The sequence below is a fragment of the Choristoneura fumiferana genome, chromosome 19, assembly GCF_025370935.1.
Source record: "Choristoneura fumiferana chromosome 19, NRCan_CFum_1, whole genome shotgun sequence".
NCBI lineage: Eukaryota > Metazoa > Arthropoda > Insecta > Lepidoptera > Tortricidae > Choristoneura > Choristoneura fumiferana.
This window is the reverse complement of record NC_133490.1, coordinates 5794975-5817840: the sequence shown is the minus strand read 5'-3', so window position 1 is coordinate 5817840 and position 22866 is coordinate 5794975. Positions and strand designations below refer to the sequence as shown.

Here is a 22866-nt window from a genome sequence, read left to right as displayed (position 1 = left end):
TTAAACATTACATTTCAATCTCAATCTTCAAATTTAAACGCATATTACCTATCTACTTGACTATTATCCTCACATAGTATTAGTAGAGCCATACTGCAAAAAGTGGTATCTAAATATTTATATTATACCATCTTAAGCAAAATGTCTAAATAAATTACTTAATAGTGATGTGCGACCAGAATACCTATTCTGCTCGCACATCACTATTGAGTAATTTATTGTGAGCTTTACCTAAAGCTCTTATTTCATTTCGTATGCGTACGCCACGCCTTTCCACAGACCGACAAAAACTGACATTTGATTTCTCATACGCATGACGCCTCCGGTTGGTATAGTGCTCATGTCCGGGTATACCGTGATGCGGTGCCGGACCCGGACAACGAACAATACCCGCTATTATACGGGCTCAACTTTGAGTTTTTAACTTGGCGGTTGTTAGTTACATGGTTTGAGAGACTGTATATTTAACTTTTTCTTGTAAATGTTTGTGAAACTTTGAAGAACTTAAGGACCTTAAATAGTGAAGAAACATCCGCACATCTATGAAGCAATTGCATGGAAACGTGAAGTTCCCAATCCGCACTGGGCCCGCGTGGGAACTGCAGCCTCAGCCTTCTCATTTTGAAAGGAGGCCATAGTGCCAGCAGTGAGAAGTGTGTCACTTCAACTTGCTAATTCTCTGAGCTATGTCGACGACATTACCTCTGTGTCGGATAGTCTCGTTTTGGATTCTATCCTTCAGATACTCCGAGCATAGCTTGTTCCATAGCTCGCTGAGTGACCTTGAACTGGTGGATAGCTGTACTGTCTATGGTGTGTATTGAATAGGTAGCAGGGTAGGCAGCGCTAGTGCTGATGGCGTGCTGCTACAGCGCAAAGTATGAACTGCCTTCCCTGGAATCCTAACCTAATGTAACCTAACCCAACGTCCACGTTTCAGATCCGTATGTTATGACTCATGACTAGAAAGACCCACTGGTGTCACAGTTTGTGGAAGCGATCCAGACGGACTTCGTACAGGGAGCTGCCGCCCGCTTGATAAATAAAGTGTTTTTATGCCAACTACCCTAATCTCATCGTGCCAAAAACGTGTCCTGATTAACCTTGAGGTTTATCCAAGTATAATCCGATAATATCTGACACTGATACTTTTTTTAATACATGCAAAGGACGGACACTAATGATGCCTGCGTATAAACCCGCTGGAGTACAGTCGACGACGTTCGAGCACCCTCCGACTTGTCAAGTACACTCTGAATATTATTTAGGTAAGTTAGAAATTGGGGACATGCTTTCCCTGCGTCGGTACTGCGGTTTGGGAACTGGTATTTCGGAGTATTATAAGGGTATTTAGTGGCACGAAAAGTGTCAGAAATAGATTACTGTCTGTAGGACCCTGCCTGCAGTGCTACTGCCAATTGTATTGTGTACGCATTGGCGATATTTTACTGTAAAAAAAATAACCGACTACAAACAGTTTGAAGTCGGTTTCGCACATACTAGCAGACGTGATAGAAGCCCAATAGATAGTGTCTATGCAACTTGTGTGGATGACTGTACACAATGATACGCAAAAATGCATATTGCAACAAGCAATGCCTACCGTACACATATCACGACATCGGGAACCAATCAGCTTCAATATCACGTCATTTACGGCTGCTCTGATTGGTCAAGACTCTCGGCGAGAGGGGTGCGCACCACCGTCCGGCATTCGCCTTTACCTTACAGCGCCGATGCGCACACATTTTTTAATGCCTTTAAAAGCTCTGTAAAATTATATCGAGTTAGAATTAAACAATATTGTCCTGAAAAAACAAGCTGACTTATTGCTGGTAACCCGCCTGCAAGCCGAACTTATTCATCCAGCTCTACGCCGCATCAGATAGAATATAGATGAGATAGACGACTATACTCGTAGGTCCACACCTGATTCACTACTAACTACTAAGATGGACATGACGACACGATAGAAGTGCCATAGGTTAGGTAGGTACATAAAGAAAAACGTCTTCAAAAGAATCCGATTTATTACAAATTCGATTTTCAACCAATTTTTTTTCTTAAAATTTGGCTGTACTATATCTATAATTTCATAATAATGTACTTATACGTAAACGCTAGCCTACTGTTAAATAGAATAGAAGTTTTATTTGTGGAACATAGGTAGGTTACAAAGATCAAGAAGAATTCAGAAGAATTGGTAAGGTTGGTTGGTCTTGAGAACGTCTCCAGTACCCTTAGTGTAAGTTTTCGGTTACAAAATACGTCTCGATCGCGTTCGCGTTAAAATCTCAATTTGTAAGGAAACACGAACATCGTAAACGTTCCGCTAGAGGCGCTGTTCGTGTTTGCATACAAATTGAGATTTTAACGCGAACGCGATCGAGACGTATTTCGTAACCGAAAACTTACACTAAGGGCACTGATCGGTCCTGTGAATACATTTATTCTAGACTCGAACATCGCTCCGTTTTTTTATTAAAATAAAAAGGCTTACTATGCTTCATTTTCATGCGAAATTCATGTGCGGAATTACATTTGAAATTTACCACGAGCTTTGCGGTGAAGGAAAACATCGCGAGGAAACCTGCACAAACCGGCGAAGCGATTCAATGGTGCGTGCGAAGTTCCCAATCCGCACTGGACCCGCGTGGGAACTATGGCCCAAGCCCTCTTGTTCTGAGAGGAGGCCTGTGCCCAGCAGTGGGACGTGTGGCGTGGGCTGGGATGATGATGATGATGCTTCATTTGTACCCGAGACTTTCTGCGCAGTTAGAATAACGTAACAATTCGTATTTTCATTTGCGTTCCAAACACGTGTTTTGCCTCAAGAAACTTTATTGCTCTAGAGCCGTAATTTTAATTTTATTTCCTCGGGGATTTTTTAGTTAGAGCTCGTAATATTTTATTAACTGCTGGTAAATAAAGTTCAATTTGGCTCAGTGAATTTTGCGCAAATTGTTAAAGTGACTAATAATGTTCCAGACAAACAATTTAGTATCGGGTTAGGGTTGTCATACGTAGAATTAGACCAGAGATGTCAGGATTTTTGACCCTTTGCCAGGATTGCACCCGGACTTGGCAAGTGTCAGGGTTTTTAGAAATAACATCATTTAATAAAAAAAAATACATATATGTTTTCATGATATATCTGTTACATAGTTTACACAATTTTAATGATCAAAATGATAAATGTAAGTAGCGAGTAATTAACAAAACCAATACTTAATAATTCTTTAAAAACAATTAAAAATAGACTAAAAAAAATTGAAATCTCAATTTTTTTTCAGCGCAGAAATGTTTGAACTACAGAAATGTCAAGACTTTTAGAGTGATGTCAGGATTTTTATCAGGGCACGTCATTTTCCCGTATGGCAACCCTGTATCGGGTTAACACGTGCGGTAAATCATGTTTTCTCAGGGGTGTTGAGTGTTTGAATACGTTTGTGAATTGTTTAAAGGTTTATGGATAGACAGTGGAATTATTGGGCAGATAGTGAGACGAACTCGGTCATACACTACTAGACTCCGGGTTTAATTGGCAATAATAATTATAGTATATTTATTCCGATTGCGTAAGAATATCAGGATGATAAATATGGGTGTGGCCTGTATAACAAGCAAAAAATTAAAACATAGATCGTCCTCGTCAAACTGAACAACATTAGTTCAACGACTTTTAAAAATAAATACTGCTATCAATGTACGCCATCCTAGAACCCAACTGACGTCGCCGTCACGCTACAAACGTCAAGTATTTTGCTTTACATTGCTTCTTGAAATAAACTTAAAAGTGTACTTAATAAAAATTAAAAAACTAATTATTTTTAAAAGTCGCTGAACTAATGTTGTTCAGTTTAAAGTGGGTGACAGACGTACGAGCAAGTACGCGTACTTATGGCTCGACGACCTTTTTCGCCTGTGTGTCACCGTAAGTACGCGTACTTTAAAACCGTCGGCGATCCAACCGGTTTGAAATCTTGCTCGTGGCTCGCAAACTTAAAAACCGCGTACTTTAAGTTCGTACGTCTATCACCCACTTTAGGAGTATGATCTATGTTTTAATTATTTGCTCGTATTATAGGCCACACCCGGTAAGTGTTATTCTAGACGCCGAGCTATCTACGTAAAAATTACCCAAATCCGTCCTGCCATTTTAACGTGAGTGATATAACAAAACATACGCGTAACGCACACAATTTTTCACATTTAGTATTAGTAGGATTTCACGTCTTAGAAAGAATATTAATCGATTCAAACCCGGAACTAACCATCGCTAAATACTGAATTTCATATGGCCCCTGTTCCATACAAGACAATGGGTCCTTGAACGTCGCGCTGCCAGTGTACTCGGAGCCTAACAATGAATCGGGGTCACATATGTGGTACAAGTGAATCGATTTTGATTTTCGAGGTCGTGGAATCAATGTGATCAAAGCATGGTGCTCGTTCTATTCATTTAATATTAATAAAATATACACTGTAATTATTTGGTGTGATGAAACTTGAAGCAAATAATAATAATAAAAAAAAAAAAATCACGGGGACAATTCACACCAATTGACCTAGTCCCAAAGTAAGCTTAGCAAAGCTTGTGTTATGGGTACTAAGCAACGGATAAGTATAATTATATAGATATAGATACATACTTAAATACATATTAAACACCCAAGACCCGAGAACAAACATTCGTATTTCTCATACAAATATCTGCCCCGACACGGGAATCGAACCCGGGACCTCAAGCTTCGTAGTCAGGTTCTCTAGCCACTAGGCCATCTGGTCGTCTAAAAAATGATATAAGAAACATCTTAGGGTGATTCTAATAAAAGTGGCATTATAATCTGCCAATGAGTTTTTGAATACAAAGTACATTAAATATACGTTTTTCAGAAAAAATAAAAATTGACATATGTAAAAATAGACCTTTTACACCGAGGCCAGGCCATTTTATTTATTTAACCTTATTACTTTAAAAAATAAATAAATGTAAGTACCGATTTTCACTGTAGTCTGTCTTGTCCAAAAGGGACATGCTCCCGGTTTTAGGCCTGTGAATTATTTGTGTACTATTTCACAAATTATTTTTATAATATATTGCAAAAACAATAATACGATATTCATTTAATAATAATACGGTCCTAAATAAATCATTTTTATACATCAATATTCAGACTCAAAGTTTGTCCAGCGATTTTTTCACTGTAGTCTGTGTGTTCGCATTGTTGGGTCTCACTCACACACGGAGAATGATAGACACACCTTAATCATCGGTAAACATTCGGCCAATATCTGGCTCGCCGCCGTACGGAACGGTTAGAGACCTTCTGTCATAGTTTTGTGGCGATTAGTGATCGAAGGCGGCAAACTGGAGTTTGTAACGGGTATGTTAACTTTACATTGTCTCGATTATTTTATGTTATTTATATGGGACGTTATTAGATAATCATTTTAATGTGATATTATGACGTATTTACTTACGTTATTAAGAGTGGCACATTCATATTTTTGACGGTTTTAGAGTAAATGTCTTTTGAATCCACTTTTCACTTTAATCTGTGTCACTTTAATCTGTAACTGAAGCACAGACTAAAGTGACTCATGGCAGAAAAAGTGAACTATAAATTATTTTATTTAAAATTGCATATAATTTCTAAGAATAACTTTATGGACTTTTTTTTAGTAGTACTAACAGTGTTCTACCAAAGTAAATGTAGAGAATTGCTTTTTATTAAACTAAACACTTATAATTTCACTTTGTGTCTGTTTATCTATCCGCACTAGATCCATTAGTACTATAGCTGTAATTTTTCGTAAATATAGCTTTTGCAATTTTTTTTGGAGTGTGTCCCCCTCCCCCTCTAAAAGTGAAACTATTGGCTTGAAAATTAAAAAAAACAATCATGGTGATCCTGTTTATAACTAAAAATTTTACATAGTGGTGTCGTTACTTGTTTAAAACGAATTTTTTCGTGTTATTTTGCCTAGGTACGTTCTTATTTGGCCAGTTTTTACTATCTGATGTCATTCATTTCATCGGAGGGACTGATTTGATTGCATTGTATTGTAATTAATTCGTAATATTTTAGGGCCGACATGTAATGGGGAAACCAAAAACTAAACAAAAGTCAAGAGAAGAGAGGTTAGCATGAAAAAGGGAGAACGAAAAGAAAAGATACGAAAAAAAAGAAATCCAGAACTCTATGCTGAGTTCCAAAGGAAACATAAAGAACAATATCAGCGAAGAAAACAGGAAGGAAAAATAAAAAATATACATGATTTAGCAAATGTTTTTTGTTTTACGGCTCCATTTTAAAAAGTCGTAAAACAAAAAACATTTGTTTAAGTGGTAGGAGTTTAGGGTTAAAAGGATGCTAGTAAATTACAAATAACCCTGTATAAAATATGTATAATTTTGAAATAATTTTATTTTCTTATATATGCCTCCAAGAGACTCATACTTTTTTAAGAAATTACATTTAGGGGCTGTTTCACCATCCATTGATTAGCGTTAACCGACGGTTAAATGTGATGCCGTCTCCGTCTATTCGAACAAAACAAATAGAGACGGCATCACACCTAACCGCCAGTTCACACTAATCAATGGATGGTGAAACAGCCTCTTAAACTTATGATACATTTCTTTTCATTTTTGATATAATTCTCTTTAACCTGGTAACTTTTCACTACTAGCCTGTCTAATTTAACTTTAGCCTGCTTCATCAATATTTCAAGAACCCATAACTCTTAAGTTTTTAGGAATACTTTGTTCCCTTTAACATATTTGTAACAAATGAAATACCAAGAAGCTGTTTTTATGCAAAAAAAGTAAAAAAACATATATATTTTTTTTTAATTAACTTTAGCCTGCCATGCCACTTTTATTAGAATCAGCCCTTAATGTTTCATTAAAATCAGTTCAGACGTTTTGAGACGTTAAAATGACAATGTCGAGGGTTTTTAAGTTTTCGAAGTCGGTTAGGTTATTAATTTTAGAGTGAAGTTTACGAAAGTATGTTAAGAAATCATGCATGTAAATATGTATATTTTTAAACTTTATTTAATCAAAGAGAAACCTGATTACAAACAAAAAAAAACCGCATTCAAATTGGTCCACCCGTTTAAGAGCTACGGTGCACAGACACAACACACACACACACACACACACACACACATAGCAGTCAAACTTATAACACCCCTCGTTTTGCGTCGGGGGTTAAAAACTGTGATTGGTGCAGTTTTCATGTAAATTTTAGGTACTTTTCACATGTGAAAAAATCGAGTGATTCTATTAAATAATAATAATCATTTATTTCAAGCAACATGACTCATAGAAAATATAAAAAGAAAAGAGAAAGAAAAAACAAAATTTTTTTAACATGTCAACAGAATTATTTACAATTTAATTTATTCTTACATGTCTATCGCAACAATGGCGTACATATGGACAATCTACTTTATCAGCCATCATATTTAGGACAACGTTAGTGCTGGCACGCACCCTGCGCACTAGAGCGGCACCGCGCGCGCGCATGGTCGCGGGGAAATCCGCCACTCGCGCCTCCGCGAACATGCCCGACGCGCTGCAGCAGCGAGGCAGCCCCAACATTGACCTAAACGCGTTGTTAATTACATTTCAGAATTTTTACAGCTTTTTATTTGTTACCTTGACAAATGGATTCCACGAAATAGCAAATTCTCTATAAGTTTTTCCATATTCATACCAAATCATTACTCAAGTCGTATTTAGAGCTATTTTTTAGTCCCATTCGGGGCAATATTTCACAGAAGTTCTAAGAGTCTTTAGCACAAAAAGTTAAATGGCTAAGTCGAATAAAAGTCAAACTTATTAACTGAATATGCTCGGAGTGAACGTGCGAATGCATTAAAAGTGTAGTCATGTGAAGTTAACTGCGATGCGCAAGCGAAGAGAGGCAGCGGGAGCGGAGAGCTTAGAGGTAGCGTTCAACACCTATAGATTATACGACAAAAACTTGACAGTTTCCATTTGCGGAAGTCCTCGTCTTGCAATGGTTAGAGGTTGTTTTATAGATAAACATTGAAAAAAAAAAATTAAAGTTTACGCAGCACGCTGATAAAAGAATACTTTGCGGAAGAAGTCGCGCGGAAAAGATAAGTATATATTTGTCTTCATTATTTCTGTTTCATTGTTATCTGGGCCCCCTGGGTAGAAGCTGCCAACTTTTTCCCCTTTCTCGGTCCTTGGTCGAGTGCGACGAACTTTTTTTCGACCTTGTAATGTCATCAGCTCATGTATTCAGTTTTTCTGAGCTGCACTTACCTAATCACAATTCGGATTCGCTTTTGACTTACGTCGTGCTCACTAAAAATGGTAGCGTATTAAGTACAAGAAATTTCAACTTGTGAGCAAAGGTTAAGTGTGCTTTCTGGGGCCACATAACGACCGACACATAATCTACTGTTACTAGTTCGCTTTTGTAACAGAGATTTATTGTAATAGCTAAGTAGATAACTATTGCAACATCATCATCATCCCAGCCTATATACGTCCCACTGCTGACAGGCTGCTCAGAATGAGAGGGCTTGGGCCGTAGTTCCCACGCGGGCCCAATGCGGATTGGGAACTTCACACACACCATTGAATTGCTTCGCAGGTTTGTGCAGGTTTCCTCTTGATGTTTTCCTTTAAAGTAAAGCTCGTGGTAAATTTCAAATGTAATTTCGCACATGAACAGGAAACTAAAGTACATATGTTGTATTTTTAAAGTATTAACCTTAGCTTGGATAAAACAATATTACTAGGTACTTACACTAAATTAACTTAGGCTCATTTTGTGGGAAATCAGCATATTCTTCGCGGGATAGGGATAAACGAATTCTTCGCAGATGAAGTCGCGGGCAACAGCTAGGCAGTGCATAATTATTTTTATTTTTTGGCGGCGTTTTTGTCGGTGTTTTTTTCGGGCGTTTTTTTATGTCGGGGGTTTTTTTTATTTTAAATTTAAGTTTTTTTTATTTCATTTTTTTATTATTATTATTTTTTTGTATTTTCTTTTATTTCATTGTATACTGTAGTTTTTTAAGTATTTTATTTGTAATTATTTTATGTTGAAAAAATGACTTTCTGCCAAGTTTCTTGCGGCGCATTCTTCTTGGCAAAGATGGTCTTTCCGAAAGCGCTGGTAGTTTTAAAAAATGCCCATTGCGGCCTATTTACTGAATAAATGATTTTGATTTTTTTTGATTTTTCATATTTTTTGAACTGGTATATATTTTTTTGAAAGTGTACTTGTGTGTTGAGTAGTTACGAGAGGACATAAAAATAGATGACATACATACATACATACGCGTCTCCTTCATCGTAGTCGGGTAAAAAGTAGACCCATATTTAAATCACCATGGTCAGACATCCTGTATAGTTGTTACTTTACAGTGACTTATTTTTCAAAAGTGTTTTTCAATAATAATAATTAAAAAGGCACATCAAGATCGCTGCCCTTCATTCTAATGCTAAAGTAAACGAAGTCCTATAGGTGCACAGCATCATTGCTTACTGATATCATCTGTTATATTCCCGGTACAATGAAGACACTCTCTGTTTCAGACTGTGAGCTGATGTTTTATTCCCGCCTCCCCAGAGAATGGGGAAAGGTCAAAATACTGGATGTTAGAGGCCTTCTATCACACCGTGCAGCTGAGCGAATCGTTTAATATTTCAAGCATTCACGCGTGAGATTTGTCTAACGAAACCATTCATATTTACATCCAAATCCAATAAATTACATGTCATTTTTTAATCGTATGTGTGTTGTCCTGGAGTGGAGACCCCGTGCTAACACCCGCGGTAGAGGACGACCACCAAAAAGATGGACAGATGATATCCGACAGCAAGCTGGCTTAAACTGGATGCGAGTGGCAATGAATAGGCAAGACTGGAAAAGTAGAGAGGAGGCCTATGTCCGAAGACGGGCGCTATAAGGGCTGTTATAGATAGATAGAATAGAGATGTTTGTTGTATTTCTTTATTATTTATTAGAGTGAAGCCAGACGAGCGTATTTTTTCAGTCATGTACGTGCGGCGTATTTTCGGTCACGTAATTTCTGCTGCATTCGTTTTTATATAAAAGTCCAGTTTGAGCCACGGCGACCGAAAATAAGTTGACCCATTCTGGGTCGCCGTGTGAAGAAGGGGAGGGGGACCCCTTCATGTTACGTCATGCCTTCTTCTTGGTTTCCTTCATTCAACTATTGCCATCAATTTTTGGTCATCAATCCAATGAGTCGCTGGTCATTTCTCGACATGCTTGCCTAAACGTGGTTTCCATCGAGAGTTGTGACAGACGTCTAGTGCTTGATTTCATTATTTACGAGTACCTTTAATATACTGCTACAATTCCACATCATTTTATTCATTAGAAGTTTTGTTATGATTTTGAGAGGCATTACAGGGAAGTACTTAGCGAATAAGATCTTCTCATTCTGAGTTTACACGCAAGCTTAATATGCAAGTTGTAGTGGCATTGGGCGGGCCATATTGCTCGAAGAACAGATAACCGTTGGGGGAGAAAATTCCTCGAGTTGCGACCACTAACCCGAAGACGAAGCGTTGGCACGTCCCACTAGGTGGACTGACGACAACGTGAGAGTTGCGAGAAACCGGTGGATGCAAGTGGCGAGTTGTCGTTCATTGTGGCGTTCTAAGGGGGAGGCCTTTGTTCAGCAGTGGACGTCTTCCGGCTCATGATAATGATGATGATGATGAGCTTACACGTCGGTGTAACAAGCGCCCAGTGGTAGGATGTCGTGGTCGGATCCTTCGTATCCTCATGCATAATGTGTGATCAGACAAAAGAAACTATGCTTCCGGCCCCGTTAGCTCGCGCTTGTGGCTCGCTAATGCGAACAAACTTGGCATATTCAGTAACAATGCTGTAACTTTTTAATAAAGGTTCAGGTTTTTACACAGGTCTTTACTCTCTCGTTCTTTTACGTGCGCCACTCGTAACCGTTAGCAGCTTTTTCGGTATGTAGCGAGAATTGAAGCCGTGGTGGACTAGTGGTTTGACCTAGCCTCTCAAGCGGAGGGTCGTGGGTTCGAGCCCGGGTTTCACCTCTGAGTTTTTTGAAATTAATGTGTGAAATTTCATTACCACGAGCTTTTGCTGAAGGAAAACATCGTAAGAAAATCTGCATACGCCGGCGGAGAAATGTAATAGTGTGTGTGAAGCTCCATATCCGAGCAGGCCTGTGCTCAGTAATGGGACGTGTATGAACTGAGATGATGATTGGTTACAAACAGAGGTTAACGGGGTTACTTTAAAATGCAAGGGCTACTTTGGAAAACAGTTTTTACGCCATGTCCTTATATTTTTAGACCATCTGTGGCAGTGAAATACCTACCTTCATAAATTACCTTACTTTTTACTTCGTTTGCTCAATGAAGCTATGAATATTTGCGTTTTTATAACCATTTCAAAGCTATCAAAGTAGCCTCAAAATTTCCTAAAGTAACCCCAGTTTACGGAACCCAACTGCTGGGTTCTTTAAGTTGCGCAGCATAGGACTTCACATGACATATACAAAGATCAAGATGTAATTTATGGCTATCTTATGGGAACTCAGTAAGAGTTTGACAATCGGATAGCGAAGTGGTTAGAGAACCTGGCTATGGAGCTTGAGCCTGGTTCGATCCCCGGTCGGGGCTGATATTTGTATGAATAACACGAATGGTTATTCTCGAGTCTTGGACGTTTCATGTATATTTAAGTATGTATTCTACCTATAAATAAGTATGTTTGTTCGTTTCCTGGTACCCATGGGCTTCGCTTAGTTTGAGACAGGCTGGGACAGGTTAATTGTCCCATGATATTTATTCCGTAATTTCATACCATTCATGATGTACAGTCACCAGCATCAAAATCTGACACAACAAAGTGCCCATACTTAAATATCTAATAAATACTACTCTATTAGTAGGTGTAAGCGCTCGATCAACGAATCAAAAACGTAACGAAATTCCTATTGGTTAAGGGCGAAAATAGTACATAGGTACGTGCGCTACACGCGCCGCCGCTAAGTCGTTCCTATACCCACCACTTGTTCGACACCCGAATCCGCATTATGATTGATATAATTTTATGCGGATGCGAATATCTGCAACACCCCTGCTGCACATGTTCCGCTGTGCAGATATTACTGCTGGTGATTGTACCGTCACTATACTCTAACCCCCTTATTCATAAACGACAATCAAACCTATTTTAGTTAAAATGCCGCTAAAATTCGTTTGTCCTCATCTGTCACTCCGACATTTGTATTTGTTAGAAAGGGACACAGCATTTGTTAGTTAACATAGGCTTGTTAAGTTTTATGAATAAGGGGTTACAATTTAAATTAGTAACTTACCAAGTTCAGAGCCGCAGACACGAGGGATGATTTCCAGGATGGCCGAGCAGGAGGCGTCTTCGAAGCAGAGTTGGCGAGCCAGCAGGCAGTTCAAAATTGCCATGGCTTTCACGCCCGGCCCTGGAACAATGGATATTTACATTAGTATTTCCTTCAAAAGTTGCAGTTAATTCACCCTGGCTTTACTTTACTTTTAGGAAATATTTCATCTCCAAGGTCAATGCAACCTCTTCCGACCAGAAGAGATTCAACTTCGGTACCTAGGACATAAGTTTTTTTTTTTTAGTTTAACTGCCAGATGTTATGATTCACGCAAATGGAGCCGCGGGTAAAAAAGCTGGTAGGCAATAAAAGTAAGAACGCCAAGAAAAAGAACAGGTTTCAAAGGATATTAAGCGCAAATCATGCTAATTTGTGCTAAAGCTCATGACCCTTCGAACTTTCTATAACAGACCTAAAACAACACAGATGGTTCCAAGAAAAACATCACTATTTTGCATTTGAAATGAGACCCTGATGTGGTACTACGTATGCTCAATAAAGAATCGAGATGGAATGGAAATACAACAGTAGAAGATCCGAACTTGAAAAAATCTGCACCGTATTAAATATATTGACCCGGATAACTCACGTCTTAAATCGAGTTTAGCTCGACATGTTTCGGGCTAATCCGTAGCCCTTCGTCTTCGGAGCAACGCGACTCAGCGCTGCAACGCTCCGAGTCGCTGCGAGTCGTGTGCTCCTGAGAAGAAGGGCTACGAAATAGCCCGAAACATGTCGAGCTAAACTCGGTTTAAGACGTGAGTTATCCGGGTCAATATATTTAATATGAGTGAGTCTCACGGTAGTTTCATGTTCAAAATCTGCACCGGTCTGATACTAGAATGAAATGTATTTTATAATAAATTTTGTATATTAGAAAATATATTAGAAATGGATTTGATAAAAGAATACTGGACAGGTTATTTTTAATAATTTAAATAAATATATTTTTAATAAGTATGTCAGCCAAATAAGTGGTCAAAACTATTTTCTATACAAATCGCCGTAACCGAAAAATCCATGCGCTATGTTAAAACCAGTCGAGCCACAGCAACAGATTTATTCAGCGGACTGGTACCAGAATAGCCTGGCTGGAAATACGGCTCTCGACCCTGGCTGCTATTGATCCATGCAGGTACGTCCAGAGGCGTACAGTCGCGCTCCTTAGGGTGTGCTTCTGTACTGTAAGACTTGTGGAATCCAAATGATATCATTAGTTGATATTTTTCCTTTGATTTTAGATCTATTCGAAAATCGATTTTATATAGACTCATTTATTGATATTATTATATATATTATACTAGCTTTTGTCCGCGGCTTCGCCCGCGTGGAATTCGGTTATTGGGAACTGTGCATTTTTCCGAGACAAAAAGTAGCCTACGTCACTATCTGGCCCATAAACTATCTCTATGCCAAAAATCACGTCGATCCGTCGCTCCGTTACGGCGTGAAAGACGGACAAACACACAAACATACAAACACTATAGTATAGTATGGATTATATGGATTGTGATTGAGATCCGAGAGATATTAGTTATTAGCTTTTGTATGCGACTTCGTCTGCCATGCAATTTGTTTACCGCTTTCTCGAGGAAACTATGCAATTTTCTGGGATAAAATGTATCCTATATGTACCATCAGCCAAATAAGTGGTCTATCACTTTTTAAACAAGTTCCTATCAAATGAATATGTCGCTAAAGTCGAACTTTCAAGTTGACAGACACGTCTATTGGCATTATTGTTTTATGACATGCAAACGATTATCAGCTTTAGGGTGGTAGACCACATATTTGGCTGATGGTACTCTTCAAGGTCTCAAACTATCTCTATATAAATTTTATGTCAAAATCGGTTCTGCTGTTTTAGTGTGAAGAAGTGACAGACAGACAGTAAGACAGATAGATAGGGTAATTTATAGGGTAGGGTATATTTAGGGGCAAGGCTGCAGGTTAAGGATGGATGCAGGCCGCTGCCGACCGAAACGGAGGTCTATGGGGCTTATGCCCAACAGTGGGCATCCTATGGCTGATATGATGATGATGATGATGAAGGATCAAGGAGTTTCTTTTGTTGCTATTTTACGGATAGTCTGTTAACGGGCTACCGTTTGAATATTTGTTTATAAAATGACAAGTTAGCTACTTAATTACGTTAAAATAAATTATTATTTTTCCAAGAAAAATAATTAATCGAGTTCCTATCTCGAACTTTGTGACATCAGTGGCGCGGCATTCTTTGTCGCTGTTCATTGCACGGTCGAAATGCTCACAGCGCAGCTGTTAACCTCTAACACACGCAATGTATTCGGAAATGGCCTAATGCGTCGTCGGCCGGACGTTTACGAGTAAAAGATGCAGTGGATGTCAAGTGCACTGACCGCAATATTAAAAGCTCGTTTATTTGACTGGCAGTTTAAATAAGAAGCCTAGCGCAACTGATATTTAGTATTTATTTACTACAATACAATAACTCTTTATGTGTGCAAACACATAGCAAGCAGTACAGAACCTACCCTAACCTACCTATAATATAGGTAAGTTATTATAAGCTGTTGTCCGCGACTCCTATGCGTAGAAGTGGTTTATGCTATCCCGCGGGAAAAAATCAGGGATAAAAAATATCCTATCTCCTTCCGCGGGACTCAAACTATCTGTACCTATGCCGAATTTCATCTAAATAATTTCAGCGGTTTAGAGGTGATGAATAATTGTGCTAACAATTTGAGAGCACGTAAAGAAACATGCAAGAAGGGTTTATCGATTGTTTTATCTCATAATCTTAAGACATTTGTAAATAGGATTTTAAGGTTGCAGGTTGATGCAGGTTGAATACGCACGGAATGTTAGATATAAGACCTTTGTAACCGTATTCTGGCAAATAAATGGATTGAATTGTTGTCCCCCCTTCCCATGTTGGGTCCCATGTTAGTCATCGGCCAACGATGTACCCTAAGGCACTAATCAGCCCACCGGCGAGTAGCGAGAAGTTTTTTTTATAATGAAAGCTTTATTGCTTTTGTCATACTAAAACACTATCTTCTCGCTTCTTGCTGGTGGGGCTAGCGGAGTGCATCAGGATTCACCAGTACCCGAGCATCGGCCCAAGCACTGTTCTTTCCAGTGTGATACGTCAGCGCTAAAAGCTTTTGGCTATAACACCGGGACAACATGGCGCGCCCAGTAGCAACTGTATGCAGCTCTATGAAGGGTATCTCAGTGTGGTTGCGCAAAGCTGCATACGTTTTGTTAGTGGTGGCGACTGGTTGCGCCGCCATGGTGTCCCGGTGAAACATAGCCCTTAGTGTGAAAAAACCTTGCATTTTCGCGGTGATTTTTATTGGAAAGTCCAATTATCTATTGGATGGCCGCGGCAGCGCAAACGGCGAAATATAATGTCCACTCGCTTTATAACGTTAATGACCCAAATAACCCAATACACATAACAGCTGCAATTGATATTCCGACATAGTTATCGACCGAAATTTATCCCAAATGGGAACTAAAATATTCAGAGAGCGTCGCGGCCAGTCGGACGCTGGCATCAGGACGCTTCCGATTCGATATCGCAGCGAAATCAGTTTGAAATGCAGCGGATTTTTCAACTTCTGATTGCGTTTGGGGCAAGCTTTTGATATTTTATGAGTAGAATTTTGAGACGGTTGTATTTTTCCAGCTAGTGTATTTAGAAGTTAAATTGGAACAGAGAAATTGTACATCTAATAACGTTGAGATAGTTGTAGTTTAAGTCTTCATTGGTAAATCAATAAAGCGTGTATACCACTTGAATTGAAAGTTTAACTCCCTGTTACACCATCCATTGATTAAATTTACCTATCTGACGGATAAATGTGATGCCGTCTCTGTTTGCTTTGTTCAATTAGACGGAGACGGTATTGCATTTATCTGTCAGATAAAATTAATCAATTGGTCGTGGAACAGCCCCTTAATCTGTGGCCATATTGACTAAAGCCCGGGCGCTCGCGATCACATTCACCATTTTATTCTGCCCAAATCTTATACCGTGTGACAGAAAGAAATGGTGAAGGCGATTGTGATTCCGACTGCGTAGACAACATGATCTCTGGCCTCGATACTGATCTCTATTTTTTAAATTTAGGTCAATTATCGACAGTAAGGCTACCGATAACTTAACATCACTAGCTAGTCTCAGTAGAGATCGCCACATCTAGTGAGGAGCATAAATTTCGCAACCCTGATCTCAGTTGAAACTACTCGAGATTGTGAGGGAGACTGCTGCCTTGCGTGAGGCTGCAGTCCGTATAATGTGCAGAAATAAAACAAGAACTACTTAAACACATTTAGAAGATGTAATAAACGTTTTAATATTGTATACAGTATCTACTAAGTAATAAAAATAAACGTGAAAATAAACGCAAAAAGAAAAGTAATAATAAACAAAATATAACAGTGTAAGTCTTAGCAAAGGTCTAATTTACTTTCAGTCTCCATCGGTAAGTTAGTCTCCCTCATCGCCGCCCTCTTCCTCTTCATCAAACTCGCCCTCCTCCTCAGCTGTAGCATCCTGGTATTGCTGATATTCCGATACCAAGTCATTCATGTTGCTTTCAGCTTCAGTAAACTCCATCTCATCCATACCTTCCCCAGTATACCAATGCAAGAACGCCTTACGTCTGAACATAGCCGTAAACTGCTCAGATATACGCTTGAACAGCTCCTGGATGGCAGTAGAGTTGCCAATAAACGTAGCAGACATCTTCAAACCTCGGGGCGGGATATCGCACACAGCAGTCTTCACGTTATTCGGGATCCACTCTACAAAGTACGACGAGTTCTTGTTTTGAATGTTCATCATCTGCTCGTCAACTTCCTTCATAGACATACGGCCACGGAACACAGCAGCTACAGTTAAGTATCTTCCGTGACGAGGATCACAAGCAGCCATCATGTTCTTAGCATCAAACATCTGCTGCGTCAACTCTGGCACGGTCAAGGCGCGATACTGCTGACTTCCACGAGACGTAAGCGGAGCGAATCCGGGAATGAAGAAATGCAGACGAGGGAACGGAACCATGTTCACGGCCAGCTTTCTCAAGTCGGCGTTCAGCTGGCCTGGGAACCTGAGACAGGTAGTAACTCCAGACATCGTGGCGGAGACTAGATGGTTCAGATCACCGTAGGTCGGGGTCGTGAGCTTCAGGGTTCGGAAGCAAATATCATACAGGGCCTCATTGTCGATGCAGTAGGATTCATCAGTGTTTTCTACCAGCTGATGCACGGATAGCGTGGCATTGTAGGGTTCGACAACAGTGTCCGATACTTTGGGAGATGGTACGACGCTGAAGGTGTTCATGATTCTATCGGGGTATTCTTCTCGGATTTTGGAGATGAGAAGAGTGCCTAGGCCAGCGCCGGTGCCGCCACCGAGCGAATGGGTCAGCTGAAACCCTTGTAGACAATCGCAGCCTTCGGCTTCTTTCCTTACGACATCTAGAACTGAATCAACGAGCTCCGCGCCTTCGGTATAGTGTCCTTTCGCCCAGTTGTTGCCGGCGCCAGATTGTCCGAAGACGAAGTTGTCCGGGCGGAAGATTTGTCCAAACGGTCCGGAACGCACGGAGTCCATGGTGCCTGGTTCCAGGTCCACGAGGACGGCTCTTGGCACGTATTTGCCGCCTGTGGCCTCATTGTAATACACGTTGATGCGTTCCAATTGGAGGTCAGAGTCGCCATGGTAGGTGCCCGTGGGATCGATCCCGTGCTCGTCTGATATCACCTCCCAGAACTGAAAGGAATAGAATTTGAGGATCCTCTAGTTAGAACCTTACAGAACTAAATTTTTATGGCGGCTAAATTTAGGATATCGGCGCAGCGACTATCGATTTTGTAAGAGTAAAATGGGCCTTAAAATAACACGTCGTCCGCATTTGGCACTCTTTACGCTCATAAATCGCAATTGTGTTCTAATTCAATGGAAATGATCCTATTCTCATGAATGCACCACCGATCTTCCTGCAGGGATTCATCACCATCATTTCGATCTATATCCGCACTGCTGGGCACAGGACTCCTCTCAGAACTAGAGAACTTGGGCCGTAGTTCCCATGCGGACCTAGTGCGGATTAGAAACTTCACTCCCAACATTACATTTCCGCGCCAGCGTGTGCAGGAGATTTATACGTACTTAAAGAAAATATTGTTCTCACCTTAGCACCAATTTGGTTGCCGCACTGGCCAGCTTGAATATGCACAATTTCCCTCATATTATTACTTTAACTTCACTAATAATGATACTTATCGAAAATGGCTTCGGTCAGAGCCCAACTGAATTTCCCGAAATAGAATTCCTAACGAATTTCCGAACCACGACCAACTAGACTTACTCCAATCATCCAACATTTTAAATTTCATTTAGCTTTAGTTGAATCAATGTGCTAAAATAGTAGGTAGACATATTAGAGAAGTGAATGATTACTCGCACAGCTACAAAAAGAACTGATTAATCAAACAAAAGGAGAATGAATTAAATGATTGAGTAAATGTCAAAATCTTACACGACATGTTGTAGCTGTGTGTGTAATCATTCAATTCAACTCTCGTGAGACTACCTACACTTAACTTCAATAGTTTTTTCCGCTAGTAATCCTACACCACAGCAACGTCTACGCGACACATAATAACACGCAGATCCAGTCAATTCAGTATTTCAAAAAAAGCTCCATCTATCGATGATGAAAAAGACACTATCGATTAGCCGTTGTAAGATCCAGTCCTTCTCCGGTTCTACATAAACCATTAGGCACATTATATATCATTTCATTTCATTATGTCACACAGGTCCAACACGTTTAAAATTAGCATTTACATTTATTTGTCGTGTTGTGTTGTGATGCTCTCTGTCTCTCTCTCTCACTCTCTCTATATAGCTTTTGATGCGACACAACACAAGCCGTCACACACAGCGCACTGCATCAGATAAATGTGAACGCAACCATATATAATTTATGAAACCGATACCGTTCTGATGCGTCACGACACAACACGACAAATAAATCTGAATTACTTTGAAAGTCACAAATACTAGAGTGCACATCCGTTGCCAAACAAAACGAATGTAGTAATAACCAGCAAAAATTTACCCCAAACTACCCACATTATTTTTACTAATCCGTTATGTACATATTTGTTTGTCAGCCGGTAACAAAATGTTATTATGTATCAAGCCAAGCTTATATTTGAAGCTAATTATCCGAAACACGGCCGCGTAATGGCGTATCCATTAGTTAATTTGAGTTTCGAGTATTTTATTTAAATTATTGATGCTCCATAATGAGTAAGCGCACAAACATATTGTATATGTAATGGTTGTCTGATATGTTCGTCTGGCCGCAGCATTGCAAGGACTCCTAGCAATTTTGCCATGGAAAAAAAATGTTACCACCTCTGCCTATAAGTCATCATCATCATCATTTCAGCTGAAGGACGGACTGATGGATAGGCCCTCCCCATAAACCTTCAGTTGCTTCGGTTGGAAGCGATCTGTATTCACCGTGAACCAGCGGCTTTAACCGTTATCCCTTTATATCCTTGGTAGACGTCCTACGCTGCGCTTGACGATCCGCGGTTTTCATTCGAGGACTTTTCGGCTCCAGCAGTCACCTAAAGAGATGTTTTTTTTCTCTATTCGACACTATTTATCTTCAATAGGTAATGGCAACGACTTGAAACTTAGTGCGATTTTTTTTTTATTTGACTGGATGGCAAACGAGCAAGTGGGTCTCCTGATGGTAAGAGATCACCACCGCCCATAAACATCTGCAACACCAGAGGTATTGCAGATGCGTTGCCAACCTAGAGGCCTAAGATGGGATACCTCAAGTGCCAGTAATTTCATATGTAGTTTAGAATGACAATGCAAGTAAATTCAACGAAAAAGCTGTATTAAAAATTAAGCTTATTAACTTAAAGTTTCTTATTCTTCACGTTACGATAATTTGTAGAACCACTCAAACAGTATCTAACATTAAAAGTCGACTTGTATTATTTGCCTTTCGCTAACAAATGACTGTATCCGTAAAAAGTCGCGTCTTTCCAACAATTAACAGTACATTTGCCAAAACGATTTTCATTAAGGCCTCGTGTTTAAATTAGCACTTGTGGTAATGAACTTTTCACTCATGAAATGGTTATTCGATGGCTTCTACTTGAAAGCTTTGCGGGTTTATTTTTGTTTTTGCAGGATTTTAATGGCGAGGGGAAATTTGCATTGAATGATAATTTATTATTAACACGCTTTTATTAGGTCGACCTGTATGTAACTATGTAATGGAATCTAAGGTAACTAATTTAACCATCTAACGGCGTAATGAAAATTGGCAGTTGTATGTAGTTCTGATGACAATACAATATTATGGCACTGTCGAACTGATCTGATGATGGAGCCGGAAGATATGAACTAAAACTTCATGATGGAAAATCGTATCATTGCTGTTTTGGATTTTTTAGAAAAGTCTTGTAATGAACTTTGGCCACGATTAGGTTTCAAGGTCTAATGATGAAGCCGGAAGATAGGCTCTGGCATTCCATTGTTCTAAGCTGACAGATAAAACACCATGCAATACAGACGCACTGGCAGAGATGAAGAGGATGCGGGCTCATTCGCCTACTTAAAATAACTGTATAAATAAATGTTAAAAATATTTCGTTATCAAAGACCAAAAAGTATAAAATAAATTAATAGTTTAAAAAACACTAGAAAAACACGCTTTTATAAATGCACGTAAAAACAAAAACAAAAATATGGATCGTTCAAGTTGTCTCTATTTCTGGGCTGAAGTGTAAACTATGTGCTTTTAATTATAATATTTGATTGTAAAAGTGTGGGGCGCTGGAACAGGAAAAACGTTCCTGTTTAACTTGTTGAAAAATCTTATTCCTGTTCCAGCGCCCCACGCTTTTACAATCAAATATTAAGTATAATTAAAAGCACATAGTTTACACTTCAGCCCAGAAATAGAGACAACTTGAAAGATCCATAGTTTATTTTTGTTTTACGTGCATTTATAAAAGCGCGTTTTTCTAGTGTTTTTTAAACTATTAATTCACTGCTCATGCTCATAAACTTTGCCACTTTTAAAATACCATTTAATTTGTTTGGAATAGACATAATAATAAAATTAGTTAATTTTTGTAACTTGCAGAACTAAAGTAGTTCCATTTGAGTGGCAGAGCCTGTATTTTAATTTTTTGCTCCTGTTACAGGGCCCACCCGGTATTTATGCTGGACGTAGGCGACATAAAATGGCTTTTTATACTCCAATGCTGTAATCTGTGATTTATTAAATATATTGACCCAGATAACTCACGTCTTAAACCGAGTTTAGCTCGACATGTTTCGGGCTATTTCGTAGCCCTTCTTCTCAGGAGCACGCGACTCTGTCGCAACACGCGTTATCCGTTACAATATCATTTAATATGAGCGAGTCTTACGGTAGATTCATTTTCAAAACAATTATAATTATTTGACACATACGTCAAAGTTTTCCGGACCGCATGATGCTAGAACCAAATGAGCAACCCTCACCGGACCTATTTTAATTATTTATGTGCATGTCGTCTACTATTGTAAGTAAACATTGTCTGGAAGAGATTGCTCTAAAGTGATAAGGCTTACCTAGTAATTTTCTTGTGTTCTATATTGTTTACTACGAGCAAAAACGTTCTCCAAAGCTTGCCAAAACACTTGGGATCTCGGGTTCCCAGTTTTTTTTTAAATAACCCTAACTTTTTTGTATCGATTAATACTTTCTCAACTACCCTGTTTTAAAGCTGTAAAAACGGCTTGTCTGCCAGATGCCCGCTTAATTTTAATGCCATCATTAATTTTAAGAAGCTCCGAGTCGCTGCTGAGATATTTAAAAGCTCAGTCAGGGTTGCCAGTTGCGAAAAAATAAAGTTACAAGTGAAAATATTTTAAAATTGGCTCACACAAAGTTTACCTTTACTATATTAGTAGATCATATTATCTTTGTCTGATACGCCATTATTAGTATTTCGCTCCCTTTCTGTCTCATGACATAATTTATCTCGTCTCGTTGGCTATGCTTTAATATCGAATTTCCGCTCTCTTCCAATCCTTGGCCGCTGTCTTGCTTTTAAGTAACTCAAATGGCCATCGGTTCTGCGATTTATTGTGAGTTTTCTAATTCGCTAAGTTATCTCATATCTGAAGTTTAATGGTATGAAATTAGCAATAGCAATCTAGTAATAATAAATCTAGTAGTAGATCGCTCTTAAGCGATAAGGCCGCCTATACCTTGTAATTTTCTCTGTGTGTATCTGTTTTCTGTATCGCTTACTATTTCTGGTGTACAATAAAGAGTCATTGTATTGTATTGTACTTAATATTAATGAGGAGAATAGGTACGTAGAAGAGCGAGGGTCTCCGACATAGCC

At 39.2% G+C, this 22866-nt stretch overlaps 2 protein-coding genes across 5 annotated transcripts in view; both read right to left on the bottom strand.

Annotated features, from left to right (window-relative positions):
• Positions 1-22866, bottom strand: part of Gfrl (Glial cell line-derived neurotrophic family receptor-like) — a 305325-nt gene that overhangs the window by 103596 nt on the left and 178863 nt on the right. The gene's annotated exons all lie outside the window — the stretch shown is intronic.
• Positions 16739-18846, bottom strand: LOC141438743 (tubulin beta chain). Its single transcript, XM_074102686.1, has 2 exons — positions 18618-18846; positions 16739-18196 (listed from the first exon to the last, which is right to left on the bottom strand). The coding sequence occupies exons 1-2, from the start codon at positions 18672-18674 to the stop codon at positions 16910-16912; spliced, it is 1344 nt and encodes a 447-aa protein (XP_073958787.1). The 5' UTR covers positions 18675-18846; the 3' UTR covers positions 16739-16909.